The sequence below is a fragment of the Carcharhinus amblyrhynchos genome, chromosome 1 (assembly GCF_965287045.1).
Source record: "Carcharhinus amblyrhynchos chromosome 1, sCarAmb.v2.hapA, whole genome shotgun sequence".
Classification (NCBI taxonomy): Eukaryota; Metazoa; Chordata; class Chondrichthyes; order Carcharhiniformes; family Carcharhinidae; genus Carcharhinus; species Carcharhinus amblyrhynchos.
In genome coordinates this window covers 13,466,100-13,491,913 of record NC_137324.1, presented here as the reverse complement: position 1 = coordinate 13,491,913, position 25,814 = coordinate 13,466,100, and the positions used below count along the sequence as shown (strand labels likewise).

The following is a 25,814-nucleotide window of genomic DNA, read 5'->3' as shown; positions in this document are numbered from 1 at the left end:
GGGGAACCTGATGTAAGTTTACAAGATTATGACAGGCTTGGATAGAGTGGATAGTCAGAGTCTTTTTCTCAGGGTTGAAGGGTCAATTACTCAGGAACATAGGTTGAAAGTGAGAGGGGGAAAGCTTAAAAGAGATGAGGGTGAGTTTTTCCCACAGAGGATAGTGAATGCTAGGAATGTGCTGCTGGAGGAGGTGGTGAAAGCAAATTCTATAATGAGAGGCATCTAGATAGATACATGAATAGGCAGGGAATAGAGGATATGGGCCATGTAGAGGTAAGATAATAGATTAGAGAGGCACCTTTGTCAGCACAGACTTGGTGGGCCGAAGGGCCTGTTCATGTGCTGTACTGAACTTTGTCCGTCCTTGGTAAGGAGATCAAAACTGTACACGATATTCCAGACGTGGTCTCACTAAGGTCTTGTACAGCTGTAGCAAGACATCCATACTCCTGCACCCAATTCCTCTCGTAATAAAGGCCAATGTGCCATTTGTGTTCCTAACTACTTGCACCTGCATGCTTACTTTCAGTGACTGATGCACGAGGGCCCCCAGGTCCCTTTTGTAAGTCAACATTTCCCAGTTGATCACCATTCAAATAAGGTTTATTTATTCGTGTTACAAGTAGGCTTGCATTAACACTGCAATGAAGTTACTGTGGAAATCCCCTAGTTGCCACACTCGTGCCTGTGCAGGTACGCTGAGGGAGAATTTAGCACGGCCAGTTTGCCTAACCAGCACATCTTTCAGAAACCAGAGCATCCAGAAGAATCCACGTGGGGAGAACATGCAGACAGTGACCCAAGGCTGGAATCAGACCAGGTCCCTGGCGCTGTGGGGCAGCAGTGCTAACCACTGTGTGCCACCCTCTAGATACTCTAGCTGGAATTATCTGGCTGTTCTCACCCATGGGAATGTCTGGTCCTGACGATGGCAATGGGAGGAGGAGGAGGAGGAGTTGGGGGGCGGGGGTATCCGGGAAGGGGTGGTGGAAGTGCTGTGGTGCCTAGAATGAGAACCCTATGATAGGCCACCTCTGTCACCACAAAACACATTGGGGGTGGGGGCGTGGTGGAAAATTCCACCCTCTATCATTCTGTTTCTCTGTTCGCAGCAGGTAATTTCATACTTATCCATGTTGTACTCTATTTGCCCAGTCACTCAACTTTGTCTCCATCACCTTGAAGCCTCATCCTCCCCATTCACATTTACACTCTGTTTTGTGTTGGTAGCAAACCTGGCAATATTATATTTGTTCCTCACCCAAATTGTGAAGAGCCGGGGCCCTCCTAGTCACTGCCTGCCACTTCGAAAATGACCTATTGATTCTGTTTCCTGTCTGCTAACCAATCCTCAATCCGTGCCAATGTATTAGCCCCCCTCCCCAACCCACATGCTTTAATTTTTCACACTATCCTCCTAATGGGACTTTATCAAAAGCTTTCTGAATATCCATATACATCACATCCACTGATTCACTCTTATCCTGCTGTTCTCTCTCATCCTACTCGGTGTGGTTCCACCCTTCAGCTTAATGTAAGTCACCCTGTGAATCAAACCACCAGCATGTACAGCAGGTATCCTGCGCTGCTTTCTCTTACCTCCGCTAACTCTCTCGTATTGCATTTAAGGAAGATTAATTAATTCGGCAACAACAGTGCACCTGAGTGATGGTGCGTTAGAGTCTGTGGATTTGGGAGAGTGATTGAATTCAGAGTCCAGGTCACATCTCCAAACTCTATAGTCCTCTGTTCAATTGTTGTTTCAGAACAGTATCCACTCCCCGTCACTAAGGAGAACAGAGATATTTAAGGCCAAGTTAGTGGAGATCTCTGGGAGGCAATGGCCTGGTGGTATTATCACTAGACTACTAATCCAGAAACCCAGCTAATGTTCTGGGTTCGAATCCTGCTACAGCAGATAGTGGAATTTAAATTTAACAAAACAAATTTGGAATTTGGTTCGTGGTCAATGGTAAATTCCTTTGTCGGGGGAAAAATCCATCTGGTTCACTGGTGTCCTTTTTTAGGGAAGGAAATCTGCCATCCTTACCTGGTCTGGCCTACATGGGACTCCAGAGCCACAGCAACATTGTTGCCCATCCCGGAGGGCAGTTGAGAGTTAATAAGTGCTGGCCCAGCCAGTGTTGCTCCCACCCCCATGTTCCACAATGAATATTTTATATAAAGGTTAAATTATGATCCAGATTTGGAATTGTGCCAGGGATTGTGATTTTTTTTTTGACAGTTTAGAGGTACCATCCTTTTGGGTGAGATGTCAAACTCCATTTTCCATCTGCCCTTTTGGAATATTCACCTATGCAATATTGAAGAGTAATCGGGCTCTCCTTGATGTCCTAATCAATATTTATCCCTTAACATACATCAGCGAAAGACCACATTAACTGGTCGTTATCACCTAGACCAGGGGCCTCACTTGGCCTAAGGGAGGGGGACATTAAAGGATATGGACAGGGTGAATAGGAAGTGGCTGTTCCCCTTAGTTGACGGGGCAGAGTTTTAGGGTGAGGGACAGGAGATTCAGAGGGGATTTGAGGGGAAAAGAATTCACTTGGAGGGCGGTGGGAATCTGGCTTGCACGGTCTGGGAAGGTACTGAGGCCAGAAACCTTACAACTGTTTTCAAAAAAAAAAATTGGATGAGCTCTTGAAATGTAATATCCAAGGATAAGGGAGAATTGCAGAAAAATGGGATTAGTGTGTCTTTAGAAGTTATAGTTGGTGCAGACTCGATGGGTCAAAGGATCTTTTCCGCACTGGATGACTTTATCTCCTGCCGTCCAACTGGAACAGGCTATGGATACCCACACCCCCCGCTGACACATACGCTTCCTCCCGTGGTCATTGTTGTGCATCCCTGTGAACACTCCCATTCACTTTCTGCCTCACCGCTTTGAGGTGATTCATATCAGCCACTCCTCACTGCCTCCTGCTGGCCATATTGTCTGCTGCAGGTGGGGCGGAGGAGCTCAGAAAAGGAGCAGCGCGTTGGGCAGCCCCAGGTTGGGTGCAGGGGGAGGGGGCCGGAGCAGGAGGCAGTGATGGATCAGAAGTTGGGTGGCGAGGTCCGATGGAGATTTTATTACCATAGAAAATTACAGCTCAGAAACAGGCCTTTTGGCCCTTCTTGTCTGTGCAGAAACCATTTTTTTTGCCTAGTCCCACTGACCTGCACTTGGACCATATCCCTCCACACCCCTCTCATCCATGAACCCGTCCAAGCTTTTCTTAAGTTAAAAGTGAGCCCGCATTTACCACTTTATCCGGCGGTTCATTCCACACTCCCACCACTCTCTGCGTGAAGGAGCAGCCCCCCCGCCCCAATATTCCCTTTAAACTTTTTTCTCCTTTCACCCTTAACCCATGCCCTCTGGCTTTTTTTCTCTCCCCTAGCCTCGGTGGGAAAAAACCTGCTTGCATTCACTCTATCTATACCCATCAAAATCTTATACACCTCTATCAAATCTCCCCTCATTCTTCTACCCTCCAGGGAATAAAGTCCTAACCTATTCAATCTCTCTCTGTAACAAGTGACCCTCGCCCAGGATTTTAAACTGGTGTTTTAATGTTCTGTGGAAACTGCAATCCTTAAGCGTGGTGTGAGGCTTTCAGAGTGAGAATGCACATCCTTTCAGAAACTGCACATCAAAGAAACATTTTAATTGGTGCAGCAGTTGTTGACACCAAATGTAACAGACTATCCTATTCTTTTGATTGTAAGCAGTACCTGCGACATCACTGCCAGCAATGTAACTGCACGCGTGGTGAGTGTAGCCCCTACCACTGCAGTGCCAACAAGAACAGCCATTTTTATACAGGGAGCAAGTGTCTCAGTAGGCTGCCTATGAGTGGCCCAGGATGGTTCGCATTCCATTGGATTACCAGCTACACCTGACTGACTACCACGATTTGTTGGAGCTTACATGAGTTTTATTTTGGATGGGAGCAACAGTTTCGAGGGTTATGATTCTGACTGAACACATCAGTCATAGAGATTTACAGCCGAAGGGCCTGTCCTGTGCTGTTATGTTCTATGTCTTCTTGACTACCTTCTCCACTTGCGTTGCCACTTTCAGTGACCTATATACCTGTACACCAGATCTCTCTGCCTATTAATACCCTTTTGGCCCAACTTGTCCATGCTGCCCAGTTATTACTGCTAAGCTAATGATCAGATTGAATGGACAAATAGGTTTGAGAGCCTGAATGGCCTCCTTGTTCCTAAGCTCTGATTGCTGGCTGGTGATTGGAGACTAGTTTCTCCTCTTTATATTTGCTGCCTCTCTGAAGATGGATGTCTTTGCTGTATTACAGCGAATGTTTACCAGGCTGATTCCTGGGATGGCGGGTCTGCCATATGAGGAGAGACTAAGTCGGTTGGGATTACGTTCACTGGAGTTTAGAAGAGTAAAAGGGGATCTCATAGAAAATTAAAACACTAATGGAGTAGATACAGAAAGACTGTTCCCAGTGGAGGGGGAGCCCAGAACTAGGGGTCATACCTTGAGGTTAAGGGTAAACCTTTTAGAACTGAGTTGAGGAGAAATTTCTCCGAGGGTGGTGAATGTATGGAACCACCACAGAATTTAGTTGAGGCCAAAACGTTGTGTGATTTCAAGAAGATATTCGATTTGATATAGCTCTTGGGGCTAAAGGGTTGAAGGGAAAGGGGGGAAGGAGGGGATCAGGATGTTGAATTTGATGAGCAAAATGAATGGTGGAGCAGGCCTTCAGGCCAAATGGCCTACTCCTGCTTTTAGTTTCTGTTTATTTAACCATAATCACCAGCCTCTCTCTCAGGAGTGACAGATGTATTAACTGTTGTGCAAAATTGCACCATATCTGAATGAAGCAGGCTTCAAGATTTTGTTCCATTCTTTACCAGGCAATCCAGAATGCTGCTTCTGAATTAATGTGGTATTTGAACAGCATCTGTAAAGCAGAATAAATTTTGATTTACTGTCACATGTATTAGCATACAGTGAAAAGGATTGTTCCTTATGCACTATATGGACAAAGCATACCGCTCAGAAGGAACAGAGAGTGCAGAATGTAGTGTTACAGTCATAGTTAGGGTGTAGAGAAAGATCAACTTAATGCAAGGTTAGTCCAGTCAAAAGTCTGACAGCAGCAGGGAAGAAGCTGTTCTTGAGTCGGTTGATATGTGATCTCAGACTTTTGTATTTTTTTTTCCTGACTGAAGAAAGTGGAAAAGAGAATGCATGGGGTTCTTAATTATAAAAATAAAGTTGATTTATTAATCACAAGTAGGCTTACATTAACACTGCAATGAAGTTACTGTGAAAATCCCCTAATCACCACACTCCAGTGCCTGTTTGGATACACTGAGGGAGAATTTAGCATGGCCAATGCACCTAATCAGCACATCTTTTGGACTGTGGGAGGAAACCCAATAAGAAGTCTCTCAACACCAGGTTAAAGTCCAACAGGTTTATCTGGGAGCAAAAGCCACTAGCTTTCGGAGCGCTGCCCCTTTGTCAGGTAAGTGGGAGTTCTGCGCACAAACGGAGCGTATAAAGACACAAACTCAATTTACAAAATAATGATTGGAATGCGAGTCCTTGCAGATAATGTGTGAAGAGAGCATTAAGCACAGGTTAAAGATATGAGTATTGTCTCCAGACAGGACAGTCAGTGAGATTTTGCAAGTCATGGGGAAACTGGAGGAAACCCACTTAGACATAGAGAACATGCAGACTACACATAGTGACCCAAGCCAGGAATCGAACCTGTGACCTCTGTGCTGTGAGGCAGCAGTGCTAACCACTGTGCCACTGATCTGGAAGGGAGAGAACATGGGAACTGGGAAGGGAAAAGAAAGCTAAACTGGGGAAATAAGGATACTGGCCTCAAGTGGCCTTGTATACTTTAAAACGGGGGAATAAGCATACTGGTTCAAACTGTTTTGTTTTTCTTCTGAGGAAATAAGGGTGGATTTGAAAGCATGGTGAGAATTTTCAGATCGGGATGTTGCTTGACCCACATTGGTGTGGGCTGGCGAGATGGTGTGGGGGGGGGGGGGGGGGGGAGAATGCAATTAGCATTTAACAAATTAGCAAATTAAAACTCGGGCAGGAGAACTTCGGCTGACTTCTAGTTTAATAAGGGAGATCGGCCCACAGAGCACTGCGAATAGTTTGGTGTAGAGGTAGGGTTGAGAGGCAGCAGATAAACAGAGTTGGGAGAGGGAGGTAGACGTCACAGAAGGAGGCCATTCAGCCCATCGTGTCTGCATCAGCTCTCCGAATGAGCAAGTCAACCAGAGCCATTCTTCCACTTCCTCCCCCTCACCCTGCACGCTCCTCCTTTTCAGATAACAGGTTAATTCCCTTCAGAATGGTTCAATTGAACCTGCCTCCATCACACTGAGGCAGTACATTCCAGACCCCTGACCACCTGCCTCACAAACAAGTTTTTTTTTGGTCATGATGAAGGGTCATCCAGATTCAACATTGGTTTCACAGGTTGGCGCAACATTGGGGGCCAAAGGGCCTGTACTGTGCTGTTATGTTCTGTATCTTCTTGACTACCTTCTCCACCTGCATTGCCACTTTCGGTGACCTATATACCTGTACACCAGATCTCTCTCCCTTTTTAATACCCTTGAGAGTTAATGTATTGGTGGTGAGTGCTCACTCTAGGACTCTGGCATGCTGGAACAGGCTTGGCAAAACGAACAGTTAGTGCTTAACTTCTGCAGACAGTGGTTGGGAGCTGACAGCATTTTAAAGTTTTTAAAATCATGGCATCTTGCTGAGTTCATCATGCGAACTGTGACCAGGCATATTGCCTGAACCCAGTGGATGTAGTGACAGGTGAGCTGCACTCATTGGGAAGGCCCAACGCCTCGTTCCCTCACTTCAGCCAAGTGGTACGACACAGAGGATAACCTCCTTTCACCTCATGTCATAATCTGGTAAAATATTTGAGAATGTGTTACCTGTTCCATCTTAACATTTTATAGCTTCATTAATATAAAGAGCTGATACTTGATTTAAGAGAACAATTAATACATTATTTTGTTCAACTAACCAGGAACTTTAGCTAAACCCAATAATGTTTCAGATAAAGGATAGTTGGACAGAAATGCTGTTCAAATAAAGACAAGGACCATTCAGTATTAAAACAGTAATAACAGAATCTTAGTCACACTTTTTTAAAAAAACCTTATACAACTGGGTCTGATAGGTTGGAAAAGCTTTTGGAGTTCTTCTGTAGCTGTCTGCTATCTTTAAGGTCTGTGTAAAATAGCTCGATAATTCTAAGAGATGTTTAAAGTGCCAGGGGTTTGGAGAACTGATCTAGAGATGAAAGCTGACTTTTTGACTGGCTGGCCTCTGAAAATGTTCTCTTGATGGCTGTTGCTCTGACCTTTTATAGCCACAATTTTCTTGCATCATGATTATTTTGATGCCATCCACACTACACTATCAAATTTAAATCTGATATGCTCTTAATACTTGATAGGCTGGCAGAATGCTAAAGCCTGCTACCAAGGCAACCACGATATTTGGTCCTTTTGAAATGTTGCTGCTGTTTGGAGTTTGTGTGCGCTCAAAACAGAACTCAAACAGCTTTTAAAGGGACCATGCACTGCTTTCTTTCCCTCTAGCAATTTTGTACAATTCTTTTGTATCTTTATAAACATTTTTTTTTATATCTTTACAAACTCTCTCACTTCCTGAATCAGAAAGTTGTTTGTTTGAATCCCACTCCAGATAGCTGAGTGTAGACAGACACTCCGATGGGTGTGCTGCACTGTCAGAGGTACCAGCTTTCAATTGAGACATTAACTTGAATGACTGGCCTCCCTCTGCACTGCAGGGATTCGATCAGTCTATTGAGCCTGCACTGCCAACAATCTCACCCAGGCCCTATTCCCCACATAGCCCTGACAGCAAGGGAAATTTACCATGGCCAATCAACCTAATCCCTACATCTTTGGACTGTGGGAGGAAACTGGAGCACCTGGAGGAAACCCACACAGACACGGAGAACGGAAATTCCACATAGATATCTGTCCAAGGCCAGTATTGAACTTGGGTCCCTGGCACTGTAAAGCAACACTGCCAACTATTGTGCTACCATACCACCCAGGTCCTGCCTCTACATTTTGTTTAGATGTCAAAGATTTCATGCCATTTTTGGAGTAGAATTGGGAGTTCTCTCTCTACTGTTGCTCACTAAGCCAGATTAAGCTCGCTGTCCTTGCCCGGTTTGGTCTCAAAGCGACACTACTCTTGCACTGTTGGTCACTATTTATGGGAGCTTGATCTATGCAAATTAGCTGCTATGTTTCCTACATCATTGACTGGCTGTCCAGCAGGGATCTCCAGATCAGTGGGAGTTCAGTGATTTGTACAGGGCCTGTGAAATAATGAGTGGAATCTGTTTCTTTGTGTGTTTTGGCCTAAATGTTGAAGTTCCTTCACTCTCAGGGAGGTTTGATATCATTAGCCGTGCTCTGGGGAAGACAGGCTGAAAAACAGTAGGTGAAATGAGTTGGAAACACTCAGTAGCTTGTGCAGTTGGTGAGTGGGGCACTAAACCTGAAACAATGCTCCCAAGAGGTGCCAGTCAGCTGACTCCCTGTGTGTGTGTGTGTGTGTGTGTGTGTGTGTGTGTGTGTGCGCAGCAAAGTATGTTGTGGCAATTGGAGGGAAGGTTAAAAATGTTGACTGTATATCAGACTGTTCCAGAACAACCCCATGCAAATCCCTTCAACAGGAAGTTACAAATTCTCCTTTAATTCGGACATAATTGTTCAGGCCTGTGTGTGGTCTCCAAATACAAGCTTATGTAAATAGTCATTATGAAAATCGCACAATAAACTTGTGTTGCTGCAGACCAGAGGTAACCTTGCATTCTGAGGGGGTTTTACTTCTGACTGCCTATGAGACCAACAGGGTAGCTTCCACTTGTTTTCCACCCGCCCCCCCCCCCAATTAAATTCCAGAACCTTCTCCTTTCAAATCAGCCTGACGCTGAACACTACGCAAGGAGTTGCGATTCCTCCAGACAAACCTTTGGGTTAGGATATGAACTGTTTTGTATTACGAGGAACAGGAGACACTGTCAACATGCATCCATCTTATAACCGCCAAATTGTGATGCTTTTACCTTGACAAGGGCTCATGAACAATTTAAAATGGCTGCCTTGACTCCAATCAGTATCAATGATTGACTTAGATGGTTGGGAAGGTGCTGGCCTAGTGATATTATCACTGGCTGACTTTTGGATTAATAGCCTAATGTTCTGGGGATCTGAGGTTCAAATATCACTGCAGCAGATGGTGGGATTTGAATTCAATTAAAAAAAAATCTGGAACTAAGAATTTCCTGGTGATTATGAAGCAATCGTCAGGAAAAACCCATCTTGGTTAACGAATGCCCTTTAGGAAAGGATCTGCCATCCTTACCTGGTCTGGCCTACATGTGACTCCAGAGCCACAGTAATATGGTTGATTCTCACTTGCCCTCTGAAATGGCCAAGCAAGCCACTCAGCTGTCTCAATCACTCAAGTCTCCTGGAATTCCCTCCCCAAATGGCATTGTGGGGCAACCCACAGCACATCGACTGCAGCGATTCAAGAAGGTAGCTCATCACCACCATCTCAAGGGCGACTAAGGACGGGCTACAAATGCTAGCCAGCCAGCAACGCCCATGTCCTACAAATAAATTGAAATGGCAGTCAATGCTTTGCTAGAAAGTGGAATGAAGTTGATGAATGCTCCACTCTTTCTCTTAAAGAGAATCATATGTTCCTCTGACTGTAATATGGGACACGGCTGAATGCTACACTCGTAAATGTCAGTGGGCCTGGGGTTTTGAGGGAACTCCCCGCTCACGTGACGAAGGAGCAGCACTCCAAAAGCTAGTGGCGTTTGCTACCAAATAAACCCGTTGAACTTTAACTTGGTATTGTGCGACTTCTTGCTGTTTTTGAGGATTACCACTTAATCCCTCTGCCTGCATTCCCAGATGGCAAGACCTACACCCAGCATTGTGGGGTCCACAAATGAACTATTTTCCAGTGTCAGCACCCTCCTCTTTGGGGGGGGGGGAATAAAAGAACAATAAATGCAACCTTGCCGGCTTTATCCATGTCACCATAGCAACAGAAACATGTACAAAGGAGCACGCTGGCTCTACAATGGAGGAAGTCACCTGGCCCTGACTTGTATAGAAATTGAAAGGACGAGATGGTTTTTTTTTGTTATGATGGGTTGGTGGGGGGGTGATGTTGAAACTGTTATGCCAGACAGCTGAGCTCGTAACATCAGCAGCAGGCAGCGTGTTATTGAGTAGAGCCTTTACTCAGGAAACTTGTGACCACACGGCACGCTTGCTCTTGTTTCCTGTGACACTGTCAGGTTAATCTATGACCGCGAAAGTTTCTGGTAGGAATGGTGGATGAGATTGAAGCCTACCCCTTTCCACTTTTGTTTTTTGCTTTCTACTTCCCTCGAGTTTCAGTGATGCCACGCCTTGTATTAGAGAGCAGCTTGACTTGTAGGGGAGGGAAAAAAAAAAGCCTTGGTGCTGTGGAAGTCACTGGATGAAGAATTCACGCTGCAGAGAAGTGCACAGTGGTTAGCACTGCTGCCTCACAGCACCAGGGGCACGGGTTCGATTCCTGGCTTAGCTTGGGTTACTGTCTGTGTGGAGACTGCACCTCCCCGTGTCTGCGTGCTCTGGTTTCCTCCCGCAGTCCCAAAAAAAACGTGCTGGTTAGGTGCATTAGCCGTGTCATGCTAAATTCTCCTTCCGTGCACCCAAAAAGGCGCCAGTGTGTGGCGTCTGGGCGATTTTTCACAGGAACTTCATTGCAGCGTTAATGTAAGCCTACTTGTGACTAATAAAACTTGAACAGGGGAGAAGATGGAGTATGTCCAAATGTCTGGTTTAAGCGACACAATATTCGGCTTTTGAAGGGAAGTACAAGGGAGGGTTAACATTCCGGCCTGGTAAATCTGTTTAGCACCCTTGCCCTGGAAGCCAGTTCAGTCCTCCCAAACCACATGGTCAGTTGATGGAAAGTGGCATGATGTTCCTGGATGTAGCTTCATGAATGACATGAGGGTTAGAAACTGGAGGAATTGGTTGAGACAATTTTTATATCAGCAGCATGACTGGTGCTTACAAGAGTCAAAGGACGTACAGTGGTTAGCACTGCTGCCTCACGGTGCCAGGGACCAGGGTTCAATTCCAGCCTTGGGAACCTGTCTGTGGAGTCGCCACTTATCCCATAACTGCGTGGGTTTCCTCCGGGTGCTCCGGTTTCCTCCCATGCCCCAAAGATGTGTGGTTTAAGTTAATGGGCTTTGCTAAATTTGCTCTTTAGTGCCCCATGTAGGTCAATACATAGAGGTTACAGGAATAGGGCCTACATAAAATGTTCTGTTGGAGAGTTGGTGCAGACCTGATGGGCTGAATGGCCTCCTCCTGCACAGTTGTGATTCTATTCTGAGGAAGGATTGGAGGTGTGAAGTGAGGCAAGGATCTGTACTCTCAAAATCAATTGATCTGTTGTGCCGAGGCTGGAGTTTGTATGTGGTGATGGTGGAATCTCCTCAGTTTTGAGGAACTATATCCATGCTAGCTGGAGTTGGGTACTATTGAGAGGTTTTGAATGGTACAAAAGGCCCAAATCAGTTCCCTGGCACGGTAAGAAAGTTCAGAGAAGCCAGATGCGAGTTTGAGAGAGAGGAAGGCATGAGAAAGTCTCGGGACATCATCTTGCCTATTGTTCACACCATGCTCCCACTGCAGCAAGGACAGAGAATTTTGACACACAGCCAAATATCCGTACACTGCAGCAGGATGGGGAAAATCCTGTCAGCCTGAGATTCCAGCCTACGTGTGTGGCTCGTGTTCTTTATAGAAGCTTGAGGAATTTTTTTAAAAACTTCTTACTCAGCTTCATGGAAATGCAAAAAAAAACTTTCCAAGCCAGTCTACAGGGAGAGAGCAAGAGAAATTTTGTCTTTTTGATAAAATATCCCTGAGCCCTCTCCTTGTAAGGAGCCTGCCCGCTTCCAGAAGGTCCAGTGTCGCTCAGAAGCGGGAGAGGGCATGGTGTTGTAGCTTGCCCCAACTCGTTTTCTTGGCCAGAGCATGCTGCAGAAGAGGTATTAAATATGATGGGGTGGGATTTGTGGGGGGACAGAGGAGGGGGAAGAGGATAGAACACTTCTGATGGAGATTTTCAATTGATGTGAATCTTGCTATCACGATCCTCATTGCAGCAGAATGTTGACTGCTTATCAAGATCAAACTAATGATTTTCTGGTTTCATAAGAACATAAGAAATAGGAGCAGGAGTAGGCCATCTAGCCCCTTGAGCCTGCCCCGCCATTCAATAAGATCATGGCTGATCTGTCGTGGCTCAGTTCCACTTTCCTGCCCTCTCCCCATAACCCTTAATCCCCTCGCTTATCAAAAACCTATCAACCCGCGTCTTAAAAATATTCAGCAAGGTAGCCTCCACCACTTCAACGGGCAGAGAATTCCAGAGATTCACCACCCTTTGAGTGAAGAAGTTCCTCCTCAACTCTGTTCTAAACCACCCCCCCTTATCTTGAGGCTGTGCCCCCTAGTCCTACTGTCCTTTCTGAGCAGGAAGAGTCTCTCCACCTCTATCCTATCCATCCCATTCATCATCTTATACGTCTCAATGAGATCTCCCCTCATTTTTCTAAACTCTAACGTGTGCAAGCCTAGTTTATTCAGCCTCTCCTCATAGTTCAAACCCCTCAACTCATTTAATCATGAGAGAAATTGTCTTATTACTACTGTCTTCACGCTATCTGGGCCCAATGTTCTTTAGGCCTCTGAAGTAATGTTTTTGTTTATTATTCGTCACAAGTGGGGTTACATTCACACTGCATTGAAGTTACTGTGACAATCACCTTGTCACCACACTCGGCACCTGTTCGGGTACGCTGAGGGGGAAAATATAGTGTGGCCAATCCACCAGGCCAGCACATTTTTCAGACTGTGTGGGAGGAAACCCATGCAGACACGAGGACAACATGCAGACTCTGCACAGACAGTGACCCAGGACTGGAATTGAACCCAGGTTCCCTGGCGCTGTGAAGCGGCTGTACTAACCACTGTGCCACGCGGTCTCCTTGGGGTCCAGGGAGCTTCAGAGCAACAGTTGTGAGAATGGAACTGAGTCCCAGCTCATGTGAATCGGATTACCAGAGCCTTTTGGCCTGAGTTAGGAGAACTGGCTTTGTTTTGCGAATCTAAACTTGCTTATCATGGATAACTAAACTCTTTTTTTTAAAAAAGAAACCTTTTACTTCAGAGACCAAAAGAATGTTGGGCCCAGATAGTGAAAAGATTGAGAACAGTAACATAAGAATTTATCTCGTCTTGATTAAAAACAAGCCGGAAAATCATTAATTTGATCTCTATGCAGCCAGCATTCTGCTGTTACCAGGGTTGTAGTAACAAGATTCACAACAATTGATTTCCACCAGAAATGTGCTATTCTCTTCCCCACCCAGCTACCCACACCCCCCCCACCATTCTATCTCATCACAAATCATCTCTAACTCCAATACCTCACCTGTTTTTTCAATCCTGTTCTCGGCTCCTGTCTCCTCTGACACACCACATCCTCCATTCTTTTTTGGCTGCTCTAGGTAGGTAATCAAATCAGTTATCCTTCCATGTTACTTGTTGCTTGGTAACTGTATCTTCCTTGAGTGGTTGTTGATGCATTTGAGTGAACAGGGGTCTTTTAGTTGACAATGCCCTCCCTAATTGTCTCTCTGTCTCTCTGTCTCTCTGTCTCTCTGTCTCTCTGTCTCTCTGTCTTATCAGAATAGTCACAACACAGAGGCCATTCAGCCCATCAAAACCACACTGTTTCTGCTTTCCTGAAGCCATTCTCCCATGTCACAACACACAGGAGGCCATTCAGCCCATTGTGTCTACACTGTCCCCCTGCAAGAGCTACTTTTCCTGATCCCATTCTCCTATCTGTTCCCTGAAAGGTTATTTTTCTCTAGATGAAGTCCTTGATGATTTGGATAGGTCCTTCACCACACTGAGGTGGCGCATTCTTCTTCCCAATCACTGCACCAAAAAAAAGCTTTTCCTCGTGTGGTCACTGTTTCTTTCAGCAAGTGTCTATATCAGCTTCTTCGGGGTCCTTTTGCCAGCGAGAATAGGTTTTTTGTCCCTGTCTACTTTGCCCAGATCCCTCATAAATTTGAATATCTTTTTACATAAACCTCTCCATTTCTTCTCCAGTGAGAATAGCCCTAGCTTCACCAATCTATCCAAGTGCTAAAGTTCCTTGGCACCTTTTGTCCTGAATCTTTTTAGTTCTGCATGCTCTCAAGTGGGTTGCATGTTGGTTAGCACAGCTGCCTCACAGCACCAGAGAACCGGGTTCAGTTCCTGTCTTGGGACACTATCTCTGCAGAGTCTGAATGTTCTCCCCACGTCGTGACGGGTTTCCTCCCCCCCAGTCTGAAAGACGTGCTGGTTAGATGTATTGGCCATGCTAACTCCTCCCTCAGTGTACCCGAACTGGAGTGTGGCGACGAGGGGATTTTCACAGTAACTTCATTGTGGTGTTAATGTAAGCCTACTTGTGAAGCTAATAAATAATCTCAATGCCTTCACACAAGTGAAATGTGGCATTCAGAACTGGAGACAGTGAAAGTTACTCGTTACCCCCTTGCCTATGTTTTTAGTCACCCCACATGACAGTGTCAAATTTGGATTTGTAATGCTTGTCGTGAAGTGCATTGGGATGTTTTTACTGTAGTAACAAAGTTTATATAGATGTAAGTTTTTCTATCTGGGTGAGGTAGGGAGAATGGGTTACTTAATTTTCCTACTCGGAAGTACTCGGGGTTATAATTTATTTGCTGAGACAGCAACAGGGAGTTTGGTATCGGGACAAGTAAAGGGAGGAGTGCTCTGAAGTGGAATCCCATGCTTGGATGGAGCGCACCCTTTTGACAGGGTTGGGGCTAAAAGGCCCCTATTTGTGTGTCAGGCGGCTGATGCTCCCTCATCATGGATTCCAGTCCTGTGGTAGGGCCCCACCTCTTAAAAATCAGAGGAGGTGATTATGGTTGACCTCCATCTCCCTGGTGTTCAATAGTCATTGCCCGACAGCTTCAAAATGCACCGGAGGAGGCCCTTCAGTCTATTTTGAGTCTGTTCTGGCTCTTTTGAAGGGCAGCCCAGTCAGTCCCATGCTCTTTTTCCACATTCTGCCAACTTGTTCTCCTCCCCCCATTCTTTTGAAGGCTGCAATTGAATCCATTTTTCCACCACCACGTCAGGCAGTGTATTCCAAATCCTAACCGTTCGTTGCATAAGAAACCTTTCTCCTCATGCCAACACTGGACATTTTGCCATTTGCCCTCAGTCATTGGGAATAGTTTCTCTTTATTTACTCCCTCCAAGTCTTTTGTTATCAAATGTTTGTATGCATTTATCCTGCTTGCTGTGTTAAATGAGCTAACATTCAAATTGGGGTCAAGGGAAATTGAGCTGTCACTTTTTAATATTTCAGGTCACAATGTGCTGTATCATATTCCTTGAGCTTGCAAATCCCTCTGGTTTCACATCAAATGAATCTCGATTACAGTGTCCCAAATTTCTAGATTGGTCACCCTTTCACCTTTGCCTTCACTTTTGCAAGGGGTGGGGGGGAGTCAGGAAATTGTTCTCCTGGTAGGTCAGCAGAAAAAGATACAAAAGTCTGAGGTCACGTACCAACCAACTCAACAGCTTCTTCCTTTGCCATCAGACTTTTGAATGGACCGATCTTGTCGCACTAAGTTGATCTTTCTCTACACCTTAGCTATAACTAACATTACGTTCTGCAATCTCTCCATTCCTTCCCTATGAATGATATGCTTTGCACAACACGCAAGAAACAATACTTTTCACTGTATACTAATGTGACAAATCAAATCGGAAAGCTATCAATGAGGATGGCATTATATTGTGTTTGATTATTGCATGCTCTTCATTGTTAGAAGATAAATGGAATGAAAGTAAAGTCCAAAGATGAGTGGGTTAGGTTGATTGGCCATGCTAAATTGACCCTTGTATCAGAGGGATTAGCAGGGTAAATAAGTAGGGTTGTGGGAATAGGGCCTGGGTGGGATTGTGGTTGGTACAAACTTGATGGACCGAATGGCCTCGTTCTGTACTTTAGGAATTCTATGATCGTGCCTTTCACAATCCCAAGATGTGCTAAATGAGCCAAGCACGTGGTTTTGATGTCACTGATGGATTTGTGGCAGCCATGTTGCTTCCAAATAGCAATGCATTAATGACCAGGTCAAGTTTATTTTGGTGTTGATTGAGGGATAAATGTTGATCATTACACCAGCGAGAGTTCCCTCTGTGCAATTCAATAATGGGAAGGAGAAAATTGGTCCCCTTGTCTAAGAGAAGATGTACTGGCATTGGAGGCAGTCCAGAGAAGGTTTACTGGGTTGATCCTGGGTACGGAGGGATTTTAAGAGGAGAGGTTGAGTAGATTGAGCCTGTACTCATTAGAGTTCAGATGGAAAAGCCACCTTTATTGGATTCTCAGTGGGTTTGACAGTGTAGATGCTGAGACATTGTTTTCCCCTTGTGGAAGAGTCTGGAACCAGAGGGTATAATCTCAGAGAAAGGGGTCACCCGTTTAAGACAACAATGAGGAGGGATTTCTCGAGGGTAGTGAACCTGTAGAATTCTTTTTACCATAGGGGCTGGGTCATTTAAGTATGTTCAAGGCCAAGATGGACAGATTTTTAATCAGCAAAAGAATTAAGGGTTATGTAGATAAACCAGGAAAGTGGAGTTGAGCATTATCACATCAGTCATAGAAACGCTCCAGTGCAGAAGGAGGCCATTCAGCCCATTGAGTCTGCATCAACATTCCAGGCCCTGTCCCTAATAACCCCATGCATTTACCCTAGCTAGTCCCCCTGACACTAAACAGCAATTTAACATGGCCAATCCACCTAACCCTCACATCTTTGGACTGTGGGAGGAAACCAGAGTATCTGGTTTCCTTGTCTGCTTGGACACAAAAAATGGCAGTATGTTCCGGGGTGATTTAATCTTCATGTGGATTGGAAAATTCAAATAGCAGAGGAAGAATTCATAGTGTGTTTGGGACAGTTTGCTAGAGCAATATACTGTGGGTCCAATGGGGGGGCAGGCTATTTTGGATCTGGATCAGACTATTTTGGGCCTGGTAATGTGTAATGTGGCAGTTTAATAAACTATCTTGAGTAAAACATCCCCTATGAAACAGTCATCATAAAGCTTTTCCTTCTGTAATTGCTGCACTTATCTTTACACCCTTTTGTGGGGGGGGGGACAAAGGAGAAATGTTTGTAATTTTCCTGGCACCAGACCTTCATGTAAGGAGGATTCTAAGATTATGGGAGGCCGAAGTGGCCAGTGCCTTTGCTTCCCTCAGCATTCCCGGAGGCATCCCATCCAGTCCCCGGTGACTTATAAACTTAAGTACAGTCAGTTTCCGGAAACCTTCCCTTTTATTGATTTTGGTTCCTTCAGCATATCTGCTACCTCTGCTTTTATGATGAACGTAGAACCATAGAACATTTACAGCACAGAAATAGGCCTTTTGGCCCTTCTTGTTTGTGCCGAACCATTTTTCTGCCTAGTCCCACTGACCTGCACCTGGACCATATCCCTCCACACCCCTCTCATCCACGAACCTGTCTAAGTTTTCTTTAAATGATAAAAGCGAGCTTGCATTCACCTCTTCATCCAGGAGCTTGTTCCACACTCCCACCACTCTGTGTGAAGAAGCCCCCTGTAATGTTCCCTTTAAACTTTTTTCCCCCTTCACTCTTAACCCATGTCCTCTAGTTTTTTTTTCTCTCCCCTAGCCTCAGTGGAAAAAGCCTGCTTGCATTCACTCTATTTATACCCATCATAATTTTATATACCTCTATCAAATCTCCCCCCATTCTTCTGTGCTCAGGGAATAAAGTCCTAACCTATTCAACGTTTCACTACTCTCTTTCAACCTTATTAATATCCTTCCTGTAATTAGGTGACCAAAACTGCACACAATGAGTTTGACAATATTTTCTTTCTTGGTAAAGATCCCCACTAACATGACCATGGAGTCATCACTGGACCATCTGGTTCACTAAAGGCCCTTGGGGAAGTCTGGCCTTTGTGACTCCAGCTCCATGCCAATGCCACACGAAGAACAAAGAAAATTACAACACAGGCCCTGTTGGCTCTCCAAGCCTGCATCAACCATGCTGCCTGACTGAACCAAAACCCCCTACCCTTCTGGGGACCATATCCCCCTATTCATGTATTTGTCAAGTTGCCCTTTTAAAAGTCACTACTGTATCTGCTTCCACTACCAGCCCCACAGCAGCGAGTTCCACGCACCCACTACTGTGTATTTTAAAAAAAATAAATCTGCCTCGTCCATCTCCTTTAAACCTTGCCCCTCGCACCTTAAACTTATGCGCTCTAGTAATTGACTCTTCCGCTCTGTGAAAAAGCTTCTGACTATCCACTCTGTCCATGCCTCTCGTAATCTTATAGACTTTTATCAGATTGCTCCTCAACCTCCATTTGCTCCAGTGAGAACAAACCAAGTTTCTCCAACCTCTCCTCCATAGCTAATGCCCTCCAGATCAGGCAACATCCTGGTAAATCTTTTCTGTATCCTCTCAAGCCTCCACATCTTCTGGTAGTGTGGCGACCAGAATTTGGACACTATATTCCAAGTGCAGTTTAACTAAAGTTCTGTAAAGGTGCAACCTGACTTGCCAATTTTTAAACTCAGTGCCCCGGCCGATGAAGGCTAGCATGCCGTATGCCGCCTTGACCACCTTCTCCACCTGCATTGCCATTTTCAGTGACCTGTGTACTTGTATGCCCAGATTCCTTTGCCTATCAATACTCCCAAGGGTTCTGGCATTTACTGTATATTTCCTAACTGTATTAGACCTTCCCAAATACATTTACCTCACATTTGTCCAGATTAAACAACATCTGCCATTCTCTGCCGAAGTCTCCAACTGATCTATATCCAGCTGTATCCTCTGGTCCTCATCATGATCTGCCAATCCACCAACCTTGTCTGCAAACTTGCTAATCAAACCAGTTATGTATATAATATATAATCCCATGTGACTTCATCTTCTGTACCAGTTTGCCATGAGGGACCTTGCCAAAGACCTTACTGAGGTCCATGTAGACAACATCCACTGCCCTACCCTCATCAATCATCTTTGTCACTTCCTCGCAAAACTCGATCAAGCTCATGAGACACGACGTCCCCTGCACAAAACCATATTGCCTCTCACTAATGCGCCCACTTATTTCCAAATGGAAATTACAAGTGCCAGACAATGACCGTCTCCAGCAAGAGAGGATTTAACCATTGCCCCTTGATCTTCAGTTGATTACCATCGCTGAATCCCACTATCGGCATTCTGGCAGTTACCATTGACCAGAATCTGAACTGGACTAGCCATATAAATACTATGGCTACAACAAGAGCAGGTCGGAGGCTAGGAATCCTGCAGTGAGTAACTCACCACCTGACTCCCCAAAGCTTGTCCACCATCTACAAGGCAGGAGTGTGGTGGAATACTTGCCTGGGATGAGTGCAGCTCCAACAACACTCCATGTTCGACACCATCCAGGACAAAGCAGCCCACTGACATCACGTCTACAAACATTCAATCTCTCCATCACTGACAAACAGCTTCAGCCATATGTACCATCTATATACCCATCCTGTAAATGAATTTTTAAAAATGTGGTTCACCCTTATCTGGCCTAGCAAGCCACTTAGTTCACGGGCAATTACAGATGGTCACCAAATGCTGGCCTGTGAAAGAATAAGAAAAAGAAAATAACTTCATCAGGGAGGTGGTGGTGTTGTGGTATTGCCACTGAGTAATCCAGAAATCGAGGGTAAGATCTGGGAACTGGGGTTCAAATCCCACCATGACAGATGATGATATTTGAATTCAATAAAGATCTGGAATTAAGAGTTTAATGACCAGGAAACCATTATTGATTGTCGAAAAAGCCCATCTAATTCACTATTGTCCTTTACAGAAGGAAATCTGCCATTTTTACCTGGCCTGGTTTACGTGTGACTCCAGAACCACAGCAATGTGGTTGGTTTCCACATGCCCTCCTGAAATGGAGGGCAGTTAGGGGTGGGTAATAAATGCTGGCCCAGCCAGTGACACCTGTATCCTGTAAATGAATGAAGACAAACTAGGATATCAAATGTTGTGCTTTTTTTTTTAGAAAAGGCTGCAGGGAAAAGCCTGGGAATTACAGGCCAGTGAGTCTCACATCTGTGGTGCGTAAATCATTGGAAGGTATTCTGAGAGACAGGATCTACAAGCATTTAAAGATACAAGGACTGATTAGGGACAGTTAGCATGGCTTTGAGTGGAAAATCATGTCTCAATGTGTTTTGAAGGGGTAACCAAGAAGTACACTTGATGTTGTCAAAGGCCTTGCTAAAGTTCATGTAGGTAAGGTGCTGCATGGTAGGTTGTTGCATAAGGTTAAATCTCCTCTCTATCTATGGTGAAGTAGCCAATTGAATTCAAAATTGGCTTGATAGAAGACAGAGGGTGTTTTTTTCAAACTGGAGTCCTGTGACCAATAGTGTGCCTCAGGGATCAGTACTGGTCCACTTTGTTATTTATATTAATGATTTGGATGAGAATACAAGATGCATGGTTAGTAAGTTTGAAAATGACACCGAGATTGGTGGCATAGTGGACAGTGAAGAAGGTTATCTAGGATTGCAACAGGATTAATTGGACCAGTGGATTGATGAATGGCAAATGGAGTTTAATTTAGATAAATATGAGGTGATTTTTGGTAGATTGAATTGGGGAAGGACCTACTCAGTTAATGGTAGGATATTGGGGAGAGTTACAGACAGAACAAAGATCTAGGGGTACAGATTCATAGCTCCTTGAAAGTGGAGTCACAGGTGGACAGAGTGGTGAAGAAGGCATTCTGCACGCTTGGTTTCATTGGTCAGAACATTGAATACAGGGGTTGGGTCTTGTTGATGCTGTACAAGATATTGGTAACACTACATTTGGAATACTCTATACAATTCTGGTCACCCTATTATAGAAAGGATATTATTAAACTAAAAATTGTGCTGAGAAGGTTTACTCGGATACCACTGGACTTGATGGTTTGAGTTAGGAGGACAGACTGGTTAGACTAGGACTTTTTTCCCTCGAGCGTAGGAGGCTGAAGGGTGATTTTATAGAGGCCTATAAAATACTGACAGGCACAGATCAGCTAGATAGCCAATACCTTTTCCCAAAGGTCGGGGAATCTAAAACTAGAGGGTGTAGGTTTAAGGTGAGAGGAGAGAGATACAAAAGTGTCCAGAGGGGCAATTTTTTTTGAGCGTGGTGAGTGTATGGAAGGAGCTGCCAGAGGCAGTCGTAGAGGTGGGTACAATTTTGTCTTTTAAAAAGCATTTAGACAGTTAGATGGTAAGATGGGTATAGAGGGATATGGGTAATCGGGGTGAGCTTAGTGGTTAAAAACTGAGTGGTATGGACAAGTTGGGTTGAAGCACTGGTTACTGTGCTGTAAACCTCTGATTCTAAGGCTTTAACAATTGTGTAAAATCCATTTACAGTGACATTCATCTGTCATTGTAAACGATTGAAAGTCTGGGCACATACCACTTAATCATTCAGCAAAACCAATGAGCCCAGCTGAACAAATCATCTGAAATCTATTTAATATTTTATGACTCATTTAGTTAGTGCTCAGCTAAATTTCACTTCCATATTTGAGGCATTTTCTTTTGTCACAGTTCCATAATTGCCTTGGGGAGAAGTATGGTGAACTCTCCATTTGAAGTAATTTTGGTTCCATCCTGTTTAGCTCGGGGTGGATTACAAGCAGGAATTTTATTTTGTTTCCTTTTTGTTCCATAACTTGGCATAACCAGTGTGATTTTTTTTTTTTAGTTTTACTGGGGAAAAGATTGAGTGGGCTAGTTGCCTAACCGGTTACACAATGGAGTTGCTCTCTGGTCGGTGCTGAAGGAGTTAATGGTGAATCGATCTCTCTCTCTCTCTCCCTGTCTTGAACTGTTATGGTAATTTTTTTTCTCCTCTATTTCTCTGCCTCTTGCGTCTCCAGGTACAAAGCCCAAAGCTGGGGGCGTTCGTTTTGGAGCTGAGAGCCACGACGAGGGCACAGCCAATCATGTTCACTTTGAAGAGAAATTGCATGACTCTGTTGTCATGGTGACCCAAGAGGATGATGGGAGTTTTTTAGTGAAGGTGAGATCAAACTCGTGGCTTGTTCGTTTAAACATTCAATCACGGGAGGTGGAGGTCGCCATTTATTTCTATTTCTAGCCATTTGGAACCAGTATTCTTATTTCCTCATATTACTGTCTCTTCCCTTCCGGATTGCCATGTTCTCTCCCTCTCCTATCAGTGATGTGGAGAGGCCGGTGTTGGACTGAGTGGGCATAGGCTCACCTGATGAAGGAGCAGCGCTCTGAAAGCTTATGATCCCAAATGCACCTGTGAAATTTTAATCTGGTGTTGGGATACTTATTACTATTCCCAATTGGTTGCACAGTGGTTAGCACTGCTGCCTCACAGTGCTAAGGACTTGGGTTTAATTCCCATGCATAAGAACATAAGAAATAGGAGCAGGAGTAGGCCATCTAGCCCTTCGAGCCTGCCGCGCCATTCAATAAGATCATGGCTGATCTGAAGTGGATCAGTTCCACTTTTCCGCTTTCTCCCCATAACCCTTAATTCCCTTGCCTACCAAAAACCTATCTACCCGTGTCTTAAATATATTTAGCGAGGTAGCCTCAACCACTTCAATGGGCAGAGAATTCCAGAGATTCACCACCCTTTGAGTGAAGAAGTTCCTCCTCCACTCCGTTCCAAACTGCACCCCCCCCCCCCCCACTTATCTTGAGGCTGTGCCCTCTAGCCCTGCTGTCCTTTCTGAGCGGAAAGAACCTGTCCACCTCTACCCTATCCATCCCTTTCATCATCTTGTACGTCTCAATAAGATCCCCCCCTCATCCTTCTAAACTCTAACGAGTACAAGCCTAGTTTATTCAGCCTCTCCTCATAGCTCAACCCCCTCAACTCCGGTATCAGCCTAGTGAACCTCCTCTGCACTCCCTCCAAGGCCAAAATATCCTTGCACAACTGCGGCGACCAAAACTGCACACAGTACTCCAGCTGCGGCCTCACCAGTGCCCTGTACAGTTGCAGCAAGACCTCCCTACTTTTATATTCAATCTCCCTTGCTATGAAGGCCAGCATCCCATTTGCCTTCCTGACCACCTGCTGCACTTGTAGGCTGGATTTTTTGCAACTCATGCACAAGGACCCCCAGCTCCCTCTGCACCGTAGCATGCTGCAGCTTTTCGCCCTGTAAGTAGTAGTCCTTCCTACTATTATTCCTATCAAAGTGGATAACCTCACACTTGCCAACATTGTAATCCATCTGCGTGGGTCACTATGTGTGGAGTCTGCGTGTTCTCACTGTGTCTGCATAGGTTTCCTCAGGGCACTCCAGTTTCCTCCCACAGTCCGAATGACATGCTGGTTAGGCATATTGACCATGCTAAATTCTCCTACAGTGTACACGAACAGGTGCCAGAGTGTGGCGACTAGGGGATTTTCACAGTAACTTCATTGCAGTGTTAATGTGAGCCTACTTGTGACACTAATAAATAAACTTTTAACTTCTACATTTTAGCTGTTTTAATATTTAAAGCTTATAATAGGAACTGGCAAAGTTTTCTTTAGATAAATTCTTGAGGCATGGTTACGGCAGATTAATACCTGAAATGAGCAGGTTTGCTTATGAGCAAAGGTTGGACAGACTGGGCTTGTTTACACTGGAGAATAAAAGAAAAGGGACGACTGGTGAGAGATCCTATGTATGCTTAGCCCTGTTTGCAAAGACTTCATTTTAAGCTATTTTTGCCTGTGCAACTAACTCTGCTAAACTGGATACTTGACTGCATGTAGAACGAGAAGGTTAAAGGTTAGCTAGAAATTGACTGCATTCCTAATGGGTACATAGTGCAGACAAACAAGTTATTGAATAACAGAAGCTGCAAAGATTGTTTTTCTAACTGGGAGACAGACTGTGAAAGACACTTCCAATAATGAGATAAGGGTTGAAATATAGTTTGGATTTTAGCGTGTGTTTTCATTTTGAGAAGCCAGTCTCCAAGTTTGCATTTTTTTAACTGCCTCTGTCATGTTAATCTTTTTAAGTTCTGTTCAGTGAAAGAAAACCATTCTAAAACCCATACCAAGTGCTGTCCCCTTGTCTACTCAAACGAACGAATGGACACAACAAGTTGGTTGAAGCATAAAAGTTCCTGAATTGTCTTGACAAGATGAATGGGCAAAAGATGTTCCCTCTTGAGTCTAGGGCTAGGGGGCACTGTTTTTGAAATTAGGGGTCACCCTTTTGAGACAGATGAGGAGAATTATTTTCTCTTCAGGGTTGTGCGACCTTGGAACTCTGTCTCAGAAGGCAATGGAAGTGGGGTCACTCAATATTAAAGAAGAGGTAGATTCTTGTTAGGCAAGGGATTCAAAGTTTATCGGGGGGCGGAGGGGGCGCGTAGATGGAGAATTTGAATTCAAAACAGATAGCTGTGACTTTGTGGCAAGGTGGAGCATGCTTGAGGGGCCGAATGGCCGACTTCTCCTATTTCACATATAATATTAGAAAAAACAACTTATGCATTGGGGTCTTTTGGAATAAGAAGGAACACCTGAAGGAGGCATTCGTCGACAAATTAAGCAGAGCAGGCTCTTAAAGCAAGATTAAAGGTAGGTCACGAGATAAAGTAGTTGTAAAATTCCAATTGGTTCTTTAGAGGCAGACACCTGCTCCCTTGAGCCCTGCCTGGACTCCATGTGAATCCAATCCCACAGCATTGTCACTGGCACTGCACAGTCCCCTGAAGGCACTCGCCTGTATCACAGCACAAGTAGGGATTGGAAATCAATGGGACTGGAAGAGATTTAAAGGGAGGGAGAGGTAGGGTTTGGAAAACATGGATGAGAAGCACTGCTGCTGCCAGGGACCCGGCTTTGATTCTATCCTCGGAGCACTGTCTGTGTGGAGTTTGCATGTTCTCCCCATGTCTGCCTGGGTTTCTTCCAGGTGCTCCAGTTTCTTCCTCCTACTCCAAAGATCATGCTAAATTGAAACTTTATTAATCACAAATAAGGCTGACATTAACACTGCAATGAAATTCCCCTAGTCGCCACACTCTGGCACCTGTTCTGGGTAATGCACCTGACCAGCACGTCTTTCAGACTGGGAGGAATTGGGAGCACCCAGAGGAAGCCCATGCAGATACAAGGAGAATGTATAAATCCCAGACAGAGTGACCCATCCCGGGTCCCTGATGCTGAGAGGCAGCAGTGCTAACCACTAAATTGCCCCTTTAGTGTCAGGGGAATTAACAGGGTATATATGTGGGGTTACAGAAAGAGGGTCTGGGTGGGATTGTTGCTGGTGCAGACTCGATGGGCCAAATGGTGTCCTCCTGCACTGTAGGGATTCTGAGGGGTGTGGATTGTCAGTGTAATCTTATTGTCCTTGTGCATCATTCACTGAAAGTAAGCAAGCAGATACAGCAGGCCTTAAAGCAGGCAAATGATATATTGACCTTCAGTGTAGAAAGAGGAGTTTTTTTGTACTGCCCGAGG

At 44.8% G+C, this 25,814-nt stretch overlaps 1 protein-coding gene across 1 annotated transcript in view; it reads left to right on the top strand.

Annotated features, from left to right (window-relative positions):
• Window positions 1-25,814, top strand: part of adisspb (adipose secreted signaling protein b) — a 131,496-nt gene that overhangs the window by 10,071 nt on the left and 95,611 nt on the right. The window contains exon 2 of the mRNA XM_080197067.1: window positions 22,237-22,379. Within this exon, the coding sequence (XP_080053193.1) occupies window positions 22,237-22,379 (143 nt within the window). The remainder of the gene's footprint in view (window positions 1-22,236; window positions 22,380-25,814) is intronic.